This window comes from Cryptotermes secundus, unplaced genomic scaffold, assembly GCF_002891405.2.
Source record: "Cryptotermes secundus unplaced genomic scaffold, Csec_1.0 scaffold860, whole genome shotgun sequence".
In the NCBI taxonomy this organism is placed as follows: domain Eukaryota; kingdom Metazoa; phylum Arthropoda; class Insecta; order Blattodea; family Kalotermitidae; genus Cryptotermes; species Cryptotermes secundus.
This window is the reverse complement of record NW_019739976.1, coordinates 499,674-519,794: the sequence shown is the minus strand read 5'-3', so window position 1 is coordinate 519,794 and position 20,121 is coordinate 499,674. Positions and strand designations below refer to the sequence as shown.

General features: G+C 37.0%; 1 protein-coding gene across 4 annotated transcripts in view; it reads left to right on the top strand.

Annotated features, from left to right (window-relative positions):
- The window catches only part of LOC111872240, a 103,054-nt gene that overhangs the window by 62,698 nt on the left and 20,235 nt on the right, over positions 1 to 20,121 (top strand). For all 4 annotated transcript variants that reach the window (XM_033754621.1, XM_033754623.1, XM_033754622.1 and 1 more), the window contains 5 exons: positions 5,691 to 5,912; positions 6,052 to 6,174; positions 10,517 to 10,659; positions 13,083 to 13,269; positions 15,752 to 15,839. In XM_033754621.1, coding sequence (XP_033610512.1) covers positions 5,691 to 5,912; positions 6,052 to 6,174; positions 10,517 to 10,659; positions 13,083 to 13,269; positions 15,752 to 15,839 — 763 coding nt within the window. The remainder of the gene's footprint in view (positions 1 to 5,690; positions 5,913 to 6,051; positions 6,175 to 10,516; positions 10,660 to 13,082; positions 13,270 to 15,751; positions 15,840 to 20,121) is intronic.

Below are 20,121 nucleotides of genomic sequence, written 5' to 3'. Positions count from 1 at the left end.
AATACGTAGGCAAGTCAAATGAAAACCTTAAATATTTTTTTGAGTATTATTTATTGTGCACAAGTGGTACAAAGCTATATCACTTTTCAACATAATCTCCTCCACGCTCAATGCAAGTCCTCCAGCACTTACGAAATGCATGAATTCCTTTAGAAAAAAATTCTTTTGGTAGTCCGCGCAGCCACTCATGCACCGCATGGCGTACCTCTTCATCAGAATGGAACGTCTTTCCTCCCATTGCTTCTTTGGGTGGTCCAAACATATGTAAATCACTTTTAGCATTTTAGTTTTATTTACATTCACCTCTAAGCCAGTTGTTTTTGCTATGGTTTTTTCTTTATATGTCTCCTTCATTGCTCTTAGGGATCTCAGTACTATAATAATATCATCCACATACGCCATTATTTGCATTTGTTTGTACGCTACTGTGTTCCTTGTGTCTATATTACATTTCCTCACTATATATTCCAATACCAAATTAAATAGTGATGGTGCCAAACTATCTCCCTGTTTTAATCCTTGATTTGTCTTAAAACATTCTGTTAACTGGTTCTGAATTTTAACTTGATGGATTGTTTCTGTCATGGTTAAGTTAATTATTCTACTTAGTTTTGTTGGAATACCAAAAGTGGACATAATCATCCTTAATTTCTTCCATATTATTGTATCATATGCTTGTTTAAATTCTGTGAAGCACAAGTATTTTTTTTTCCCTTGGCACTACAGCCACAGTGGGCCTAGGTCTACCTCCATGAACTTCTCCATTCACTTTGGTTTTTCTAGATCTTACTCATTCGGTAGGACTCCTTGGGCGGGTGATCAGCTCATCGCAAGGCACCTGTACACAAACACAGAAAAACACACACACAAACTAAACATCCATGTCCTGAGTGGGATTCGAACCCACAATCCCAGTTTCCAAGCGAGCGAAGACAGTACATGGCATAGGTAAATATCTGTATTAAATTCCCAGCATTTCTCCATTATTTGTCTCAGGGTGAATAAATTGTGTCTTGTTGACCTATTGGGTCGAAATCCTGATTGATATTCTCCTATTATTTTTTCTATATATAGATCCAGTCTCTTTTTTAGTATCCTTGTTAAAATTTTATATGCTGTAGGTAGTAATGATATATACCTGTATAGTTACTACATGTTAATTTATCCCTTTTTTTAAATATGGGACATATACTGCTCTTTCCCAATCTTCTGGTATCTTTTCTTCTTCCCACACTTTATTTATAATTCTGTGGAGTGCTATTATTCCTTCTTTTCATCCTGCCTTCAATAATTCTGCTGGTATGTTATCTCCTCCTGGTGCTTTGTTTAGTTTTTGTTCCTTTAATGCTTCTTCGACTTTTTTCCTTTGTTGGAGGGTCTATTATCTCTTCCATATTCTGATTTTGATTTAATAACTGTTCAAAATATTCTATCCATGTATTCATAATCTCTGTTTTATTATTTATTAGAAGCCCTTTTTGTCTCGGATAAATTCGGTTTGAAACCTTCTTTCATATATTTGATTCAACCAAAGGCATTTTTTGTTTTGTTATTTTTGAAGTCTTCTTCCATTTGCAGTAATTGCTCATTTAGAAAGGCCCGTTTCTTTTTCCTGCAAATCTTGTCTGCTTTCCTCCTTGCTTCTTTATATGCCTCATTTCTTGCTCTTGTTGGTCTTTCCATATATTCCATATATTTCTTATTCTTGAGGTTTATACTCTCCCTATATTCCTTGTCGAACGATTCTCTATTATCCTGTTTCTCTTGATGATCCTGAGTCCTCTCAGCTTCTGTAATTATTGCAGTTTTAAAACCTACCCATATCCCTTCTACCATTACTTCTTCATTTGCTCTATTGTCATTAATTTCTTTAATTTTATTTTGAAATGCTTCTCTCTAATCACTCTCTGTAATCTTGTCAGTATTAAATTTCTTACATTTCTCATACTGCTTAGATCTTTGACAACTTATTTTACATCTATATTTAACCTGTACTAAGTAACGATCACTATCACAGTTGGCCCCTCTTAATGTTCTTACGTCCAGGATATTCATTGCAAATCGCTTCTCTGTGAGGACATGATCTCTTTTATTGAAGGTTACCCCATCTGGTGCTGCCCATGTTCTTTTATGAATTTTTTGTGCGGGAAGTATGTAGAGGTGATGATCAAGTTCTTACTTTCTGCAAAATCTATTAACACATTGAGGACCGGTCACATGATATCATGCTTTTGGCTTTTAAACGTGGTGGACCGGTCGCATGATATCATGATTTTAGGACATGTTATATTGTAACACACTATACCTTGCTCTGGCGCCACCCAAATTGCACGCAGTGGCGTAATAAAACTCTGGAATGTTTGCTCACTTGTCAGTAACTTGACCTCGCTGTTTTCTTAACCCACTATAAACAAAAATGCTTTGCTGCTCTTCGAGATGTATGTATCAGCCAGTAGTTAGTGGTGGGGTATGGACAAGGACAAATTCTTCTCCGATGAGCTAGCTGACCTGCCTTGTGAGACACGTAGTCATGGTGATTCAGAGAGCGGCAGTGACGGGAGAACAAAGAATTGTGGCCACAGACAGTAAAAGTGACAGTAGCTCCGACAATAATGGGGTTAATAACATTGCTGGTACTAACATTGCGAGGACAGTAAAAAATCTAAAAACAAATCACAAAAATCTAAACCCTGATTCGAAATTGAAATACAAAGCATTTCTGGTGAATGTGGCGAAGGCCTGGGCTACAGACCAGATGGTGATGGCAGAACCAGAGTCAGACACAGACTTAGTGCGACCGGGCCCATCAACTCCCACCCCACGCAGACTCATGCGGACCCCCCGGGGCGACTTTCAGGTGATATGCAGAAACATACCCTCATGAAAATTGTGAAGAGTGAACATTCCAAGGGGAAGCATCCTAGGCAATGCCATGTTTGCACAGTTCACAAAAAAAAAGGAGTATGTCTACATTTGCAAGTTCTGTGTAATGCCACTTCACAAAGGGGAATGTTTCCAGAAATATCACACCCTCAAGCACTTCTAGGAGCATTGGTAAGTGTTCTTCAAAAATTTTAGTTCATAAAATTAATTAGGAGATTTTATATTAATTTTTAAAGTGAACAGTGCACAAGTTAGGATAGTAGGTTTAATAATGACGGCCCAGGGTGATTCAGACATTTAAATCGCCGGTCCTTAATGTGTTAATTTTATTCCATTATGGTTGGTTGTATCATGTAAACTTTCTGTCCCAATTACTCCTCTGTATTCCTTTTCTTTAGCTATGAGTATTTTGGCATTAAGATCCCCTAAAATAACCTTTATGTCATTACTTGGTATTGAATCATATGTCTCTTCCATTTGTTGATAGAAATAGTCTTTGACCTCCTCTTGTTTTTCTTCTGTAGGTGCATGCACGTTCATCAACGTGATATTGAAAAATTTTGTTCTAATTCTCAAAGTGCAAATTCTTTCACTTATTGGTTTAAAGTCTGTTATTGCGCTTTTAAATTCTCATTGTATTACAAAGGCTACACCAAATTCCTTATTGCCTTCTGTAACATATAGTATGTTTCTTTAAGTTCATGATTCCTTTACCCAGCGATTTAATTTCCTGTATGGCTGTGATTTTCATATTGTACTTATCTGTTCTAGTACTGATTTCATGGCACCCGGTTTATTGAGGGTTTTCACATTCCATGTACCTAGAGAGTAGTCCATATTCTTTGCCAATTGTCGTCTTCCATTCTGTTGAGGTTTCCGAGGCTTGATTCCAGGTTTTGAGACATTTATATTTTCTTTTTACGGCGAGAGGTCATCAGCCTCTCGCCCAACCCCCAACCTGGAAGACCAGGTATCTCTTTTAGTCTGGGTCATCCCCTTCGTCCTGTCCGGCATGGATGGCCCTACCAGTAGCTATGCTACTGCCATCATAGCTCTCAGGATCATTTGACAACACAAGCCCCTCCACTACATCAAAGTAGAGACACCATTGGGGGGACTATTATGCCTTACCTGGATCTTATTCTGCACCACCACCTTCAAAGTGTCTCCTTCGGAGCACATACACCAATCCCAGTATTTCTGCCACTTTTGAAATGCATCCTGGAAGTCTTTCTTTGTTAGGGTGTTTAGTACCGTCTTGATTTCCGCTTGTATTTCCTCAACCACATCAAATCTTCACCCCTTCAACTTGATTTTCAATTTGGGGAAGAGAAAGAAGTCGCATGGAGCTAAGTCTGGTGAGTATGGTGGGTGGGGAACAACTGCCATCTTGTTTTTAGCCAAAAATTCCTGCACAGTGTAAGCCGTATGAAGTCATGCGTTGTCATGGTGGAGTACCCAATCATTCGTGCGCCACTTCTCTGGACGTTTTCTCCTCATGCCCTCCCTCAAACACCTTAGAACATCACAATAGAATTCTTTATTGACCGTCTGACCAGGAGGGACAAACTCCTTATGAACAATCCCATCAATATCAAAAAAGCAGACCAACATGGACTTAATGTTGTTCTTGACTTGTCGAGCTTTTTTTGGCCAAGGTGAATAAGGGCTCTTCCATTGTGATGATTGCTCCTTACTTTCAGGGTCGCAGCCATAAACCCAACTTTCATCACCAGTGATAACCTTCGAAAGAAAGTTTGGATCCTCTTGAAGCTGTTGTTGAAGTTCCCTGCAGACTTCCAAGCGATGCTGCTTTTGTTCATTTTGCAGCAGTCATTGCACAAACTTCACTGCAATCCTCATGTTCAGTTCCTCTGACAAAATTCGTTGACATGTACCATAACTTAGTCCCAAGGTGTTACAGAGGTCTTGGATGGTCAGCCTACGATCTTGCAGAATTAGATCCCTAACTTTCATGACATTTTCTGGTGTGGTGCCAGTTGACGGCCATCCCGAACGATCGTCACCATCAGTCGATGTTAAGCCATTTTTGAAACGCTTATATCAGTCGTAAGTTTGTATCTGCCCTAAACTGTTATCACCAAAAGCTTGCTTCAACATTTGGTGCGTTTCTGCAGCAGTTTTCCCAAGTTTGAAAAAAAACTTTATACAGACACGCTGCTCTCTGAGGTCAGCCATCACAAAACCGCAAACTCACAGAAACGCAACAATGGAAATATGTTAACCAACAATAAACCCAACCACTCAACTTGACGCCGCTTGCCACACTGATTCAAGAATGGTGTGTGGGAGACACATAGTGGTATTTCTCTGTACTCATAACCATTTGCGCGCAAAATTCAAATTTCAGGAACTTTTTGATAGCACCACGTAACTAATTATGCCATGTTGTCTTTGCAGACAGAGAAGCAATAATATAAAATATATCATGCTCTGCATGAAATCTGTACAGAATAGAGCAATACTGTTACAAAACAGAATCTCTATAAAATTACATGGTCATTCAGAACTTTATGCATAAGTAGGAACTCCTTACACTCTCAGCTATAAAGAGATTTAAATGAAAATGTTTCTTCTTAGAAATTAATATATACTAGACTTCTCCCTTTTTCACATAAGCCTGTGATGATGGCCCCATAGGGCTTAAACATATAAGGCATATTTTATCCAGCAAGTACATGTTGTCCTTGGTGATCTTTATTACTCTGTTGTCAGTGTACAGTATAATGGTTGAAATGTCTCACAAAACTTGTGCAACTGTTTTAAACAAGTTTAATTTTTTTAAGGCCTTGCACCGTCCCAAAACTGGCACTTGGAATTGCCCATGATTATGGTGCAGTGTGGTGCATGGAATGGTGCCCCTCTGGTTGTTATGAGCCACCAGATGTGGGGGTGCCTGAATGCAGGTTAAGACGACTTGGGCTCTTGGGTGCCGCATGTTCTGATGGCACCATACGGATATTCTCCATCTGCTTTCCATCTGAGGTGCAGGACAAAATCTGTGACAGGTGAGACACTTTCTGTATCTTGACAGAATTTCCCTCCTCAAACTCCCTCAGCATATCAAGCAAATATGGTGGTCATGAAGTATCCCATAACACAAGTCATGTCATTTCTCCTAACATTCGTGTCTGTTGATATTTTCAGTACCCCGATTTTCAAAGTTGATGCCATGCTGACACTGGTACTAGATGATAGGCAAACCTGTCTTCTTGGTGACTCAACATGGCAGTGCACTCGTTTGTCCTGGTATAAGGGCAAGGGACACAGGTACCTACACTGCTTACTCTGAGTGTGTTTGTGACAATCAGGGAACCTGTGTTTTGTGTTATCCACATGCTTACCATTCAGTGATATAAAAATCATTATTTTAGTAGTTATGGGTAGAACCAATAGAACCACCAAATGCTTCATTCAGTATTGCAGTTTTGATCTGTACCAAAATGAACTACATTGTTGACAGCATGTCTACTCAGTGAAATCATGATTTAATGTGAGTAAATTGGCAGAGGGGATAAAATGGAGTGTCTGGTAGTAATGTCAAAATAATAGCTATTAATGAAGTTTATGAAGCAACTGTCAGTGTTTATTATGTATCTGAGGGCCAGATCACTCTACCACCAATTGTTATAGCTGCTGAAGTTGTGACAAAAAGGAATATGATGATACATGAACCCCAAGCTCCTTATAGAATTCTGTGGTAACTACCAGTCACCTACCCACCCACCCTCCACACATCCATTACAGCTAATTCCACTTCCTACAAACATTGGCGTGGAGGAGAAAGATCTGACTCTCGGCTCTGAGGACTTGCAGTATATACTTGTACATAAGCACAATAGATCACTGTAGGTCACAGTGCAAGGGCCAAGAAAGCCCACCCCTTATACATTCATTCATTCATATACTTGTATATTTGAATAACCACATTGTAAAAATGATGTACAATGAAACCTGGCTTTTACATTTTTCAAGCCACTATTTAAAATAAATTTAAAATAAGGGAACTGAAAATTTATGTAGCTGTTGCAATTAAATACTCTCAATTAATATTGATTCTTTCACATATATATTGAAGCAAGTTGCTCCCACTTTCTGCTGAACCCTGTACACCTCATTTTCAGTACCACTGAGGGCAGCCGTTGTGTTATCATCAACATCGAAATTTCCTCACAATGTTGAGGCCCTAAAGTGTTGACAGAGATCCTCCTGGAGGTTCACTTTTTCAGTCATCTTCCCCTTCTTCCTCCGCATACATTACATCATGGTCACAGGATACATATTCTTAAAATGATGCTTTCAGCTGACCCCACTCATCTTCAGCTGTGCCAAGTTCTACATTTTCATCATCATTGGTGCGATTTAAATTGAATTCACATTTCTCAAAATACAGTTCACTGCTCATATGTGTGACACAGCTTCATGGTTCTGCAATGAAATGTGCATCCAAAACAGTCACCTTCATGAGTGTCCCAACATGAAGTAACTTGTGATCAGTCACAAAAATAGCTTTTGTTACAAGTTGCTTATGGTAGTAACATATGAATGGTGTGATTATTCCCTGGTCAAGTCGTTAGAAAATGCTGGTGCAATATGAGGGGAAAAATATAACTTTCACATGCTTTAGGTGTCTTGCGTCATGGAGATGATCAATATACAGGTCAATGAAAAGTAAAATCTTTCTGTTTTGGGAACACATTTTGACATCTAACACCCTCAAATGGCCAGTAAAGATGGCCTGTGTAACCGATGCTTTTCTGCTCGCTGTGTATTTAATGGGCAACTTTATGACATTTTTAAAGTAACAGGAGTTTTAATTCTTCTCAGTGACCAATGGTGGGAGTTTGTCAGTCTCATTGGCACTGCAGTCTAACAGAACTGTTATCCTTTCCCTGGAATTCTTTCCATCACTGCAAGGATCCCCTGTCAAACTCCATGTCCTGTTAGGTGGAAACCTGAAGAACAGCCCAGTCTCATCAGCATTATAAATGTTCATAAGTTCATACCCCCGAATAATTTTGAGTGACTCTTCCTTTCTCCATTTCCTCACACTTCTGCACTCTCCTAATATAGTTTTGTATACGACACTGTGTTGCTGCTTGAAACTGTTGATCCAGTCTTTAGAAGCTTTAAAATCATCAGTGCCCAGCCTTGTTCCAGTGTCTTGAGACTTTTCCCACAGCAGTGAGCCACTGATGACTGCATTGCTGCCTCTAGCTTGTTTAAACCATGTGACCAGCAAACTCTCCCGTTCTTGAAATGCTGGCTGTTCCAGGCACCTCTGACCAGAGAACCTGCCATATTGCATAACCCTCTTCAGTGTCTTTTCCTGTTTTTACCAGTAGTGTTTAACTTTGATGCCATAGTTTGTAATATCACAACCAGTGCAACGTGTATTTCCTTATTAGCTTCCATTTGGGCTGGAATCTCTCCTTGAATAGAAGACACTTTCCTCTTCTTTGATCTATGGGTTTCTGGGCCACATAAGTATAACATTGCACTTAGATGGCACAGGCAATCCTAAGTCAGATTTACACAGCGCAACAGAATCCTGATATATCATTCCTCTTCTTTGATTCACTAATCATAATGAAATAAGGATTGCAACAGAGTCACAAAGGAACACTAACACAGTGACGTAATAAGCACATGGACCTTGCAGTGGCCACTTATGGTGCAGTGCAACTAGAAAATAAAATAAAAGTGTCTGCCAGTTCAGTTCACAGAATATCAAAAAGCAGCACTAATATAGTGATGTAATGAGCACATGGAACTTGCAGTTACTTGTAACTCATCACTACACAGACTGAACAGTGGTGGGAAACATGGCTCTTCTGTACTCGCACAACCTTGAAACCATGAATTTTTGTTTCATTGGCACTACAGCCCTCATTTGGGCCTAGGCCTACCTCCATGAAACTCTCCGTTCCCTTCGATTTACTAGATCTTAGACATACGGTAGGACTCCTTGGGTGGGTGATCAGCTCTTTGCAAGGCCTCTACCTGTACACAAACACAGAAAAAAGCACACAAACATCCATGCCTTGAGTGGGATTCGAACCCATGATCCCGATTTCCAAGCAAGCGAAGACAGTGCATGCCTTAGACCACTCGGCTACCATGACCGGTGAAACCATGAAATAGCCAAATGCCCCCCCCCCTGATTTCCAGCTGAAAGCACTTAAAATGACAGCAACTGGCAAATGTATGCTCAATTTGAATGTAAAACAAGGAATTGGGTAGAGGACAGACAGATATTTTAGTAAAATTTAACATTTGTTGTGTGGAAGTTTTGGTGGAACCAACAAAAACATGTAGAATTGTGGAAAGTGTAGATTCACGGAACATAGAATCCAGGTTTCATTGTATGTGGCCTGATTATTAGCAAAAACAAAAATATTATTAATAGCTATAAAAGTAAGAGAGAATGGAAATTAGCTATGAATATAAAAAGAAAAATGCTAGATAACAAATTAATAGCAACAAAAGCGGACAAAGGAAAAACATTAGTAATAATAACAGAAGAAGAGTATCAACAAAAAATAAAGAAATTCATACATGAAAATAATTTTACACTAATTAACAAAGACCTAACACAACAATACCAAAATAATATTAAACAAACAATAAAACTATGCACAAATACAATACAAAAAGAACAAAAATGGAAATACACAAACATAACACACCTATTAGACCCATAGTCAATTGGAGACATGCCCCAGCATACCAAATAGCAATACTGTTATCCAAAACACTACAAGAATATTTACAGTTACAAAACGCATAAAATATACATAACTCCATACAATTAATGAATGATTTAAACACCATTATAATAGATGAAAACATAAGATTATGTTCTTTTGATACAGAAAACATGTATACAAACATACCTAAGGAAGATATAATGAACATGACTAAAAATATACTACAACACAATCATAATGCAAATATAAATACACAAAGAGAAATTATGTGCATATTGAACACTATACTAGACCAAAATTATTTTCAGTATGAACAAAAATATTACAAACAAAGAGATGGTTTAGCTATGGGAGCTCCAACATCTGCAGTATTAGCAGAAATATATATCCAGAACAAAAAAGAGCAATACAACACATGCAATCACAAAGGAAGGACACAACATACACAAGAATATAGGAAGAGTACTCCCATAGGAGAGGATTGACGTAACTCGCGAATTTGAAGTGCGGCGTATAGATGATAAATCTTGAAAAGTTTTAATATATAAACTTTATTATTATATATGACATATATACATTTTAATCAATTTATAAAGGAGACATGATGGCATACAGTGCAATTGTTTGACGGTAATAATACCACACCTGATGATGGCACATTAGTGCCAAAACATGTCGTGAAGAGAAAAGTGAAATTGTGTGCACTGTAAGATGGTTGGTACAAATACACATCATGAACCTGATTATTTCATTCGCAGTAGTGTTATGATGGAGTAGCCAGTAAACCTGATTATTTGCGTACACATTTCACAATTTTTCTTCAATTTAGAATCCACACAACATTCCCTGCCCATCATATTTTTATTCATGATGTATTGAAATGTTTGGTGTGTGTTCCACAGGATAATTGCTGGAAGTTTCACAAATGGCATGGTGGCTGTGTGGGACATTTCAACTGAGTCACCCCTGTTAAGCAAGAGGACGGGTAAATCATACATTATATATCCGTACCACTGTTTCCAGGCCCACATTGGAGTGGTTTCAGGTATGTTGAGTGTCAGATCTGGAGGCCTCATGTATGAGGATCACTGAAGTTTTTCTCCACACTTTTGTTTCTCACAGGGAACTGTCTAAAGGAGCTCATGTACTTCATACTTCATTTACAAACACTTTCTTTCAACATCCTGCCCTTTTCTATGGCTTTACCCCACTTGGAAGTAAGGGCCTGTATTCCTTGGTGGTAAAAATTGCCTTTGAAGTCTATATGAGCCATTTTTTCACTTGATATTGTCATCATTATGCCTGAATTTCTGTCTGTGAACAGTGATCTTCCCTTGACCAAGCATAAAAAGTCTGACAGTACCAGATCTGGGCTGTATAGTGGATGGGGCAACACATTCCAGTGCTGTTCGTATGATGGCTTCCATTGTTTGTAGATTGGTGTGAGGTCTTGTTTTCCCATGGAGGAGAAGGACATCTTCCATTTTCTTTGCATATTCAAGCTCAATACATTAGGCTTTCAAGTCATCCGCAGGGTAACTGTGTATCTCAGAAGTGATGGTTGTTCCTTTCATATCCCAGAAGACAATTTCCATCACTTTTTCCTCTGATGAAGCCGTTCAAAACTTCCTCTTGCATAGGCAGCTCATGTGATGCCACACCATTGATTGTCATTCTGTTTCTGGCTCAAAGTGGTGAATCCATGTTTCACCAACAGTCACCGTTCATGACAGGAACGGATCCATTTCCATCTGACATGTATCATTCCAGCAACTGAGAATTGTGTCCTTCCTCTGAACTTCATGTTAGGTGTAGCTGTCGTGCAACATGTTTCTCTACTGATTCCAAGCAGCGGCTTCTTGATCCGCTTCATGATGTTCACCATACATTGCATGGGTGTCAGGCCCAAGGTTTCTCAGCTGCCTCATAGTTTTTTGTGAAGGCTGTCATTTGCTTGTTGAGACAGTCTCTCACATGTTTCATCCAGTGTCCACATATGCTTCTCTTAACAGTGGTATCCCTGAAAAACTATTTCAGGCATCTTTAAATATTCTGAACTGCTAACAACCATTAAGAACTCTTGATATTTCTCTATTTACCATAATAATTTTGATAAATTTCTGCCAAGAGGAAGAGTGTGGGGTAAAGGTTTCTGGGTGATCCTTGTACATTCTGTTTGCATAGGAGCACTGCTAATATGCATCCATGTACAGAAAAACCTTTACTCTGATGTTCTTGAAATGTAATAGTTTCATCATTTTGTGAAAGATGTCATTAACACTTTCACTGCTAGTATGTTAAGTAACTCTCAGTACCCTCTGTGCTGAATTATTTTTGAATAAATCTTTTATAAATAATTTAAGTGCAAAGTATGAAAATTTGTATAAAATGTAACTAATCTTACCTCAGACAGGAAACAAGCAGCAGAAGTTGCAAAAATGTTGAATTATTCAGTATTTTTCACGGGGGAAAAGTCCATTTAAATCAGGGTTGTCCAAGATGGCCAAAAAAAGTACATAATCACTATCCTGGTCTTATCACTATGTCACATGTTGACCAAATTCCACAACTTTATTTAAAACTATTATAGTAAGCACCGCACATTAGACGAAGCCATTTTTACTAGCCCACCAAGTTTGAATGAGACTGATGCAAAGAAACCTGAGATTTGAAACTCTAAAGTTGCAATACGGGTTTTGTCGATCACAGCAAGGGCGCCATGTTTTTCGGAGATTGACATATGTTGACCGCAGCAGTGCAAGTGTAAATTATGTTAGTTGTGTTAATTTCAATTTTATCTATAGAGATACACACAGCTCATTATTTCTTCATTTCATTTGTCCCCAAGAAAGGGGGTAACATGTTGTTTGTCACATATTTTCTCATTTGTCATCCTTGTAGTCTGTATGTTGCTCCCATGGTTTGATGTCCAGGCCCTTTATACCATTATTATATTGTGACATGAAATCCAGAAGAGACAGCCATTGCTAGTAAATGGTCTGTGAACATAGTTCCACAGCAACAAATCAACATGCAACAATAGAGGCACTGTTGGAAACAAAGTTTTCTGTGCAGTCTGTCCCAAGGCTATATAACAATGACTGCCAGAAGAGGCAAAAGTGGCCATCATGAGAGATTTGCCAGCCAGCTGCCATCCAGCAAGGATATGAGTATGGAAGCAGAAGAATACTCATTGTTGGGATGCTCTACATCTAGTGATAAGACTACTGAGGAGAGTCGTAATTGTAATTATGTTAATTTTGAATTACACGAATTACACTAAACACGTTACTAATTTCAGGTTGTGTCATTTCAGTTTGAAATAAAATGTCTGATTATGATGAGATTGAAGCTTCATTCAGATCCATGTGTTGTGCAGCACAGTATAGACAGTGCTAAGTTGTGGAGTAAGACTTCAGAGTTGTTTAACTGTTGCTGTAGATAACTTTCTCTGTTTGCCACATGCAGCCATTGCACTGAGCCCCCATGGTGGTGGCCGCTACATGATGACTGGCTCGTTTGATCGCACCACAAAACACTGGGATTTGGAGAATACCAGTGCACCCATCACTGTGAACAAGAGAGGGTCTGTCACTGATGGTGTGTGGCTCACCCACTGGGTGTCCGCTGTGAACTCACTGGATGACAGCTACTCGTAAGTGTGAGATGTACATTGATGGGAAGTTTACTCAGTTTGTAGTGTGTTACTTAGAAAGGGTGGAATGATACATGCTTGATGTAAGGCATGATTGGCTTGGAAATAGCACCTGTCAGAAAGTGGTTGATGTACATACAGCTGAATATGACATGAAAGTAATTTTCTCATAACATTTTGGTAATACCAAGCATGCTTTGTCTCATATTCAAGGGATGCATGTTCTAAATCTCCAGTATCTTGGGGGGGGGGGCACAGCACGCGCTGTCCTTCCATCCTAAAGATGCAGGCAGTGAGTTCATCTGAGACGTTGGTAAAAGTCTCCTATGCTGTTTGATATCATAGGACAGAAGACCACAGTTCCAGCAACTCATAATTACCATATTTACTTGTGTAATTCTCTCACATACTTTCCCTGTTTTTGCAATCAAAAATTGGAATGCATGATTTATGCAAGGATTTTATAAGCCTTCAAAAACGAAATACATTACCTGCTACCAAAACTAATATGCAGTATCTTCATGAACTGCTCTCTAGTATTGGTTCACTGTCCCCTTCTGCATCCACATTTTCATTTTCAATCCATGTAATCCTCACTTCATCAAGAACATTCCTAATCTCAGTTTTTAAAAAGTTTTTCATAATTATTTTCATTGACATCATGTTACAAGCTCATACTGTCCAGTCACAGATCATTTCAATCAACAGTCTTCTTATCTGTCAGCATCAACTCATGTCCTCCTCCTGCCATCCATTACATATACAGTTTTCTAACATTGTCCTTGAATGGCCCATTAGCCGACAGATCAGGAGGTTGTAAAACTGATGATTCAAAAAGAAACCTTCCACTGGGGCTTACAACAATGGCAGGATCAATGGAGAGAGAGAGAGAGAGAGCATGTGGGGTGGATGCTCAAGTGTCCTACTTTGAAGGTGATCAGGTACACATCACCATGTCCTACCATTACTGTACAGTACCACCATTTTGGGAACTTTTTGTTTTACTGCCCCTCATATTTTACTTTATACATCACAAAATATGACATTCACACAAGTTTCTATGGTTCTGCTCTCAGCCAACAGATACTGGAACTGAGTATGAATACTGAATATGCAGCAGTTGTATACCATGTATCATGGGTAAAGTTCAGAAATTCTCAGTGTACTCAGCATGTGGAGCAACCTGATGCATGTAAGGCTTTTCAACTGTACATGCATAGTCGATTCACGAATGGAATGTTGTGAATCAGCTGTAGACTAAAATGAAATTGGTGAAATATTTGATTATTTTTTCTTAATTTCACAGTGAAAAGACAGGTTGCATGAAATATGCATGGGAAAGTATTGCATAATTTCTGTGAATCTTTCATGTTTGCTGTCATAACCAATCATCAGTGCAAATTATAGTTACATATGTATTCAGCCAGATATTGCATCGACACACACTATACAAAATTCAGTGCAGACTCTGTGGACAGGTTTCAGTGGATATTTTGCTAACGCACTTGAAGATCAATACAAAGAGACCAACTGGGGTGGTGTATCTGTCCTTGAAACTTTCCATAAATCCTTGCATTTTTTCACCCCTACCCTAGAACATTGTGTTAGCATAACGGGACCAAAGAATGCAGAGCTCGGTTCACACTAGTGTGAAAATAGTGTTACAAACTCACCATGTGAAACAAAAGTGAATGAATATTAAACAACATATAAGTCTCAAAAAAGCCTCAGTAGCCCCGGTTAAGCCGCAAACCGGTTAATCCGCCCCCGGATAATCATCGAGAGTTGACTGTATGTGATAAATTTTTCATGTTATCAAAATGTTGAACATGGTAAGAAATGTTTAGGTCATTAAAATCTCCAGCTTTTATGTTCACAATTGAATAGTGTAAACAGAGGATTTTGTTTGGATGTTCCTGCAAAACTGGAATCCCTTTGTGACAGGCATGAACTAGAATCATATTAATTTGGTTTCTGTTTTGATGATAGATGAAAGTCTGGTCATGGAGAGTGCTACACATGTTGTGTTGTGGACTGACTGACATAAAGTATTCTGTGCTGTGTTGCAAATACATGAGCTATGATGGAACCTTTGTATGTTGTATGCTGTAGTTAGAAGCTACCCATCTGGTTTCAGCGGTGAACAGTTTGTCATGTTCCATTCCCAGTGCTTTTGTTTCACTGGTAGGAGGGCACACAACACCATAGCATGGTTCCATGCAGTCAAGCTCAGTGGCCCTTATCATTCAGGAATAAGAAATTTAAATCTCTAAGTATTATGGAGCTGGTGGCCAGGCTTTAACATTGTAGCAATGGTCTCTACATATTAAGCACAGCAATGTGATGCTTAATGTACACCCATATTGACACACTGATGTATAGACAGTAGAGGTTAAAATTGTAGAAACTATCACTTGAGCATGAAAAGCTTCATGGACGCATTGGGTTATTTGAATAGCAATGACTGTTTTGTTCATTTCAGCTTGGGGCATGCAAATGGAACTTTGAACCCAGTAAGGCGTTTTGGGTTCAGCAGTTATCCTCTGCTGCCTCAGAATTCAGTGGCTTGGGTAAGTGTTATTGATTTCAATTTCAATTTCAATTTATTTTTGTTCATCAGATCTACATTTGGCGATGGTGCCTCCAGATATAGAACACGTCAAAGTCCAGGTTACAATAAAATTAATCCAGAGGACTACGTCATAAAGATATTACAACATATTTACAACCATTGTTGCAATAACTATTGATACAATGATTGATACATTGTTATAATTAAATACAACATGCATATAACACTTGCATTGTCACTTATTATCATAATTACAAAAAAATTACAAAGTTAAAATTTCATGATGACTACGTATCATTTGTCCCTAGTCCAATAAAACATACAATCAGGCCTCGTACAGACAGCCCAAGTTGTCAGGATAACACACAGGTCGCAGGAAAACCACTGTTATACGCTTATACACTTATATAGCTGTATAATCATCTCTTAAAATAATCATCAAGTGTATATAAAGAGTTTAAATAAAGGAGTTCCTTTAACTTGTTTTTAAACTTATTTATATCATTAGAAGTTACTTTAATTTTATTATGTAGTGCACTGTAAATCCTTACAGCCATGTGAGTTACCCCATTACCATATTTCGCCAAATTTACCTGGCTCATATGTATGTCCATATTATGTGTAGTGTTTATATCATAGCAATCCCTATTTGTATTAAATATTTCTTTGTTTTTTACTACAAACACCAGAAGAGAGTATATATACTGTGTTCTTAAAGGGAATATATTCAAATTCTTAAACAGTTCTCTGCATGACTCTCTGAAACCACATCCTATTATTATTCTTATAACTCTCTTTTGTATCTTAAAAACTCTTTCAGCTTGTGCTGAGTTACCCCAAAACATTATTCCATATGTCATAACAGAATGGAAGTATGAGTAATAAACACTTTTTAATGTTTTTACAGACACCACTGGTTTTACATTTCTTATCATATAACAAGCTGTATTTAGTTTCTTTATTATCTCCTCTATATGTCTGCCCCAAGTTATATCATTTTGTATAGTCAGGCCAAGAAATTTTATGTAATTTGTGTTTAATAAAACCGTTCCTATGCCCCCCATTTCTCTAACTAAATTATTTTTTACAGTGAAGTTTATATAATATGTTTTCATTAAATTCAGTGACATTAATTTTTTTTAAACCAGTCCTCCAATATCCTGTATACTTCATTTATTGAATTTTTAAGTTTTATTGGATTGTCTTGAGAAATTAAAATCAGAAAATAGAATGGGAATACTCTTAGTTTCTAAAATCTTTGGCAAGTCATTTATATATATTATAAACAACAGTGGTCCTAGTATCGACCCTTGTGGGACACCATTAGTTACTTTAACCCATTGTGAGTTTACTTTACTACTGTTTGTCCCACTGGAAATAGCAGTTCTCTGTTTTCTATCCAATAGATATGACTTATGTAGGTCGTATTGCTTGTCTTTTATTCCATAATACCTCAATTTATCCAATAATATATCATGGCTAACACAATCGAAAGCCTTTTCTAAGTCACAGAAAATCCCAGAGACTTGCATTTTTTTATTTAAAAAGTCTGGTATTCCAGAGATAAGTCTATACATTGCATTTTCAGTCCCTTGATTTTCTCTAAATCCAAATTGATATTTATTTAATATACTATTATCATTCAAATGTTTTAACAATCTACTATAGATTACCTTTTCAAAAATCTTACTAATAGATGTCAATATGGATATAGGTCTGTAATTTGATACTAGGTTTTTATTACCTTTTTTGTATATTGGCATAATTGTAACATATTTTAGTCTGTCTGGGAAAATACCCTCCTGCAAAGCTCTGTTACATAAGTAACTTATCGGTTCACTAATAAAGATTTTAGAGGCTTTGAGTATATTATTTGAAATTTCATCATATCCATGGGTTTGACTAGATTTTAGGGACCATATAATCCTTTCTATTTCCCTACTCGTAGTTTTTATAGTTTTTATGCTAGGTAGTGGACTCCCAAATGCATCAGTCAAGTATGTCATATAATTAGTATTTTTAGATTTGAAATTTTTACCATTTCCTTTTATATATTTATGTATATTATATACCACTAAAATACCTATTAAATGTTTCAACAATATCATTCAAGTTAGTATTCTTTTTACCTTCGATGTCCAAGGTTTGAATAATGTCTCTATTTCCTTTCTTTAACACTTCACTATTTATTATTCCCCAAGTGGTTCTAACTTTATTTTTTGAATATTTGATTTGATTATCAAATGTCATCTTCTTAGCTAGATTTATCACTCTGTTTAATATTTTACGATAGCTCTTATAATAGGTGGCTAATATAGGGTTATTACTTTTTTTTTGCTTCAAGATATATTGTTTTTTTATTTCTACAAGAAATTCTTATACCAGTGGTGAGCCATGGTTTCTGTTTGTATCTTTGTCTACTTGTTATTGAGAACGACTCATAAAAATGTCTCAACAAAATATTTAGAAAATGAATAAAGCTAGTATTAATGTCATTATTGTTATAAACTAGTTCCCATTTTTCATAACTTAGTTTCATTGTAAATTCTGCCAAATTATAATCATTTATATTTCTTTTAACTATAATTTCATTCTTTTTGATACAAGGTAATGGAAATTGTGCAATTAATAATTGTGCTTCATGATCAGATAATCCATTAGTGATAGAGAGAACTTCATAGTCAATAATATGTTGTTCATTAATAAATATATTATCAATAATTGTGGATGAATTTGGTCCTATTCTAGTAGGAAAGGTAATAATACTACTAAGATTGAAGGAGCTAAAAATATCTTCAAGTCTGGTTTTCTTATGAGAGTTTTCTATAAAATTCACATTGAAATCTCCACAAACAATAATATTATCCTTTTTTATATACAAATTTTGTAGAATTCATTCCAGTTTACTCAAAAATATTTTATAATCACTGGAAGGGGATCTATATATAGTTAAGATCATTATTTTAAAATTTATAGTGACAGCACAGGCTTCAATATCCTTATCACAACAAAATTTATCAAGATTAATAGTATGTGTTGTTAAACTATCATGCACATATATACACATACCACCATTATTAAAATTGTTCCTACTATAATATGCACCTAGAGTATAATTGGTCAATTTAATATGAGCTATTTCATCTCTACCAAGATGATGTTCAGTGAAACAGATTACTTGAGGTGTATACTCTTGTAAATGACATAATATTTCATTATACTTATTTCTTAAACCACGTATGTTTTGGTGAAATATTTTTACAATGTTATTTTTCGTGGTTTTTGTTTTACACTTATTAAATGGTTTTACCATAAAAATCATTTGCTTTTGTTGCTGGTTTTTTTCTAGGTCACGTAGATCTTTTGCTATTATCCTCAATTTTTTCACCTTGACACTTATTTAATTTTACAGACTTTTTACAGTTATTCGATAACACCACTTCTTCAATTTCATTTTGTGAAGTTGAATTTTCTTCAGGCAAAATGTCCTGTTTCCATTGCATTAGGATAGGATTAGTTTTTGACTTAGTTAAGAGTTGATTGATTATCTTTGCCAGCTCTGAGGCAACTAACTCTTTGCCCCATTGATTTAGATGTTGTCCATGCCTCGTAAAGTGTTGTCTTTGTAGATCAATTTCCATTAGTTTCACATTTGGATTCAGTTTGCATATTTTCTTTACTTGCCTATTGAATTTCAATACCTCTTTATTTACACAGGAGATAGTTGTAAGATCATATCTATGTAGTGAGTGGATTATAATGAGTGGAATACAGTTGAATGTGTTGTTCAAACATTTTCCTGTTATAACTGTTCAGTTCTGTATAGGATTTGAGGTTCTCACAGTGGCAGTTATGAAGAGTTCTGTCTTCTGAGCTCTATTGCCATGTAATTTGTTGAAAATCAGTTGACATTTTGGAAGAACATGTCGCCTCTGTCTTCGAGGTCAAAGAATAAGCTATACAAGAAACCAGCATGAAGCAGGTAGCAAGCAGAGCAATCCACTTGCCAGATGCTCAGGTTTATATAAGATGGGGCCATGTAGGACCATACATGCAGCTCTTTACCTCTGCCTCTGTCAACACCCATCAGCCCTAAGTATTTCCTTCCTATCCTTGCTTTCTCCCAGTACTTCACCCTTTTTTTATCCCCAACTGCATGCCTACAATCCACACACAGCTGCTGTCCCATTTTCCTCACTTCTTTGCCCACCACACCTTTACTACCTTCCCAGATCTGCACTAGCAGTCCTTTTCAGGGCCAGTAATAGTTATCCTTGTCT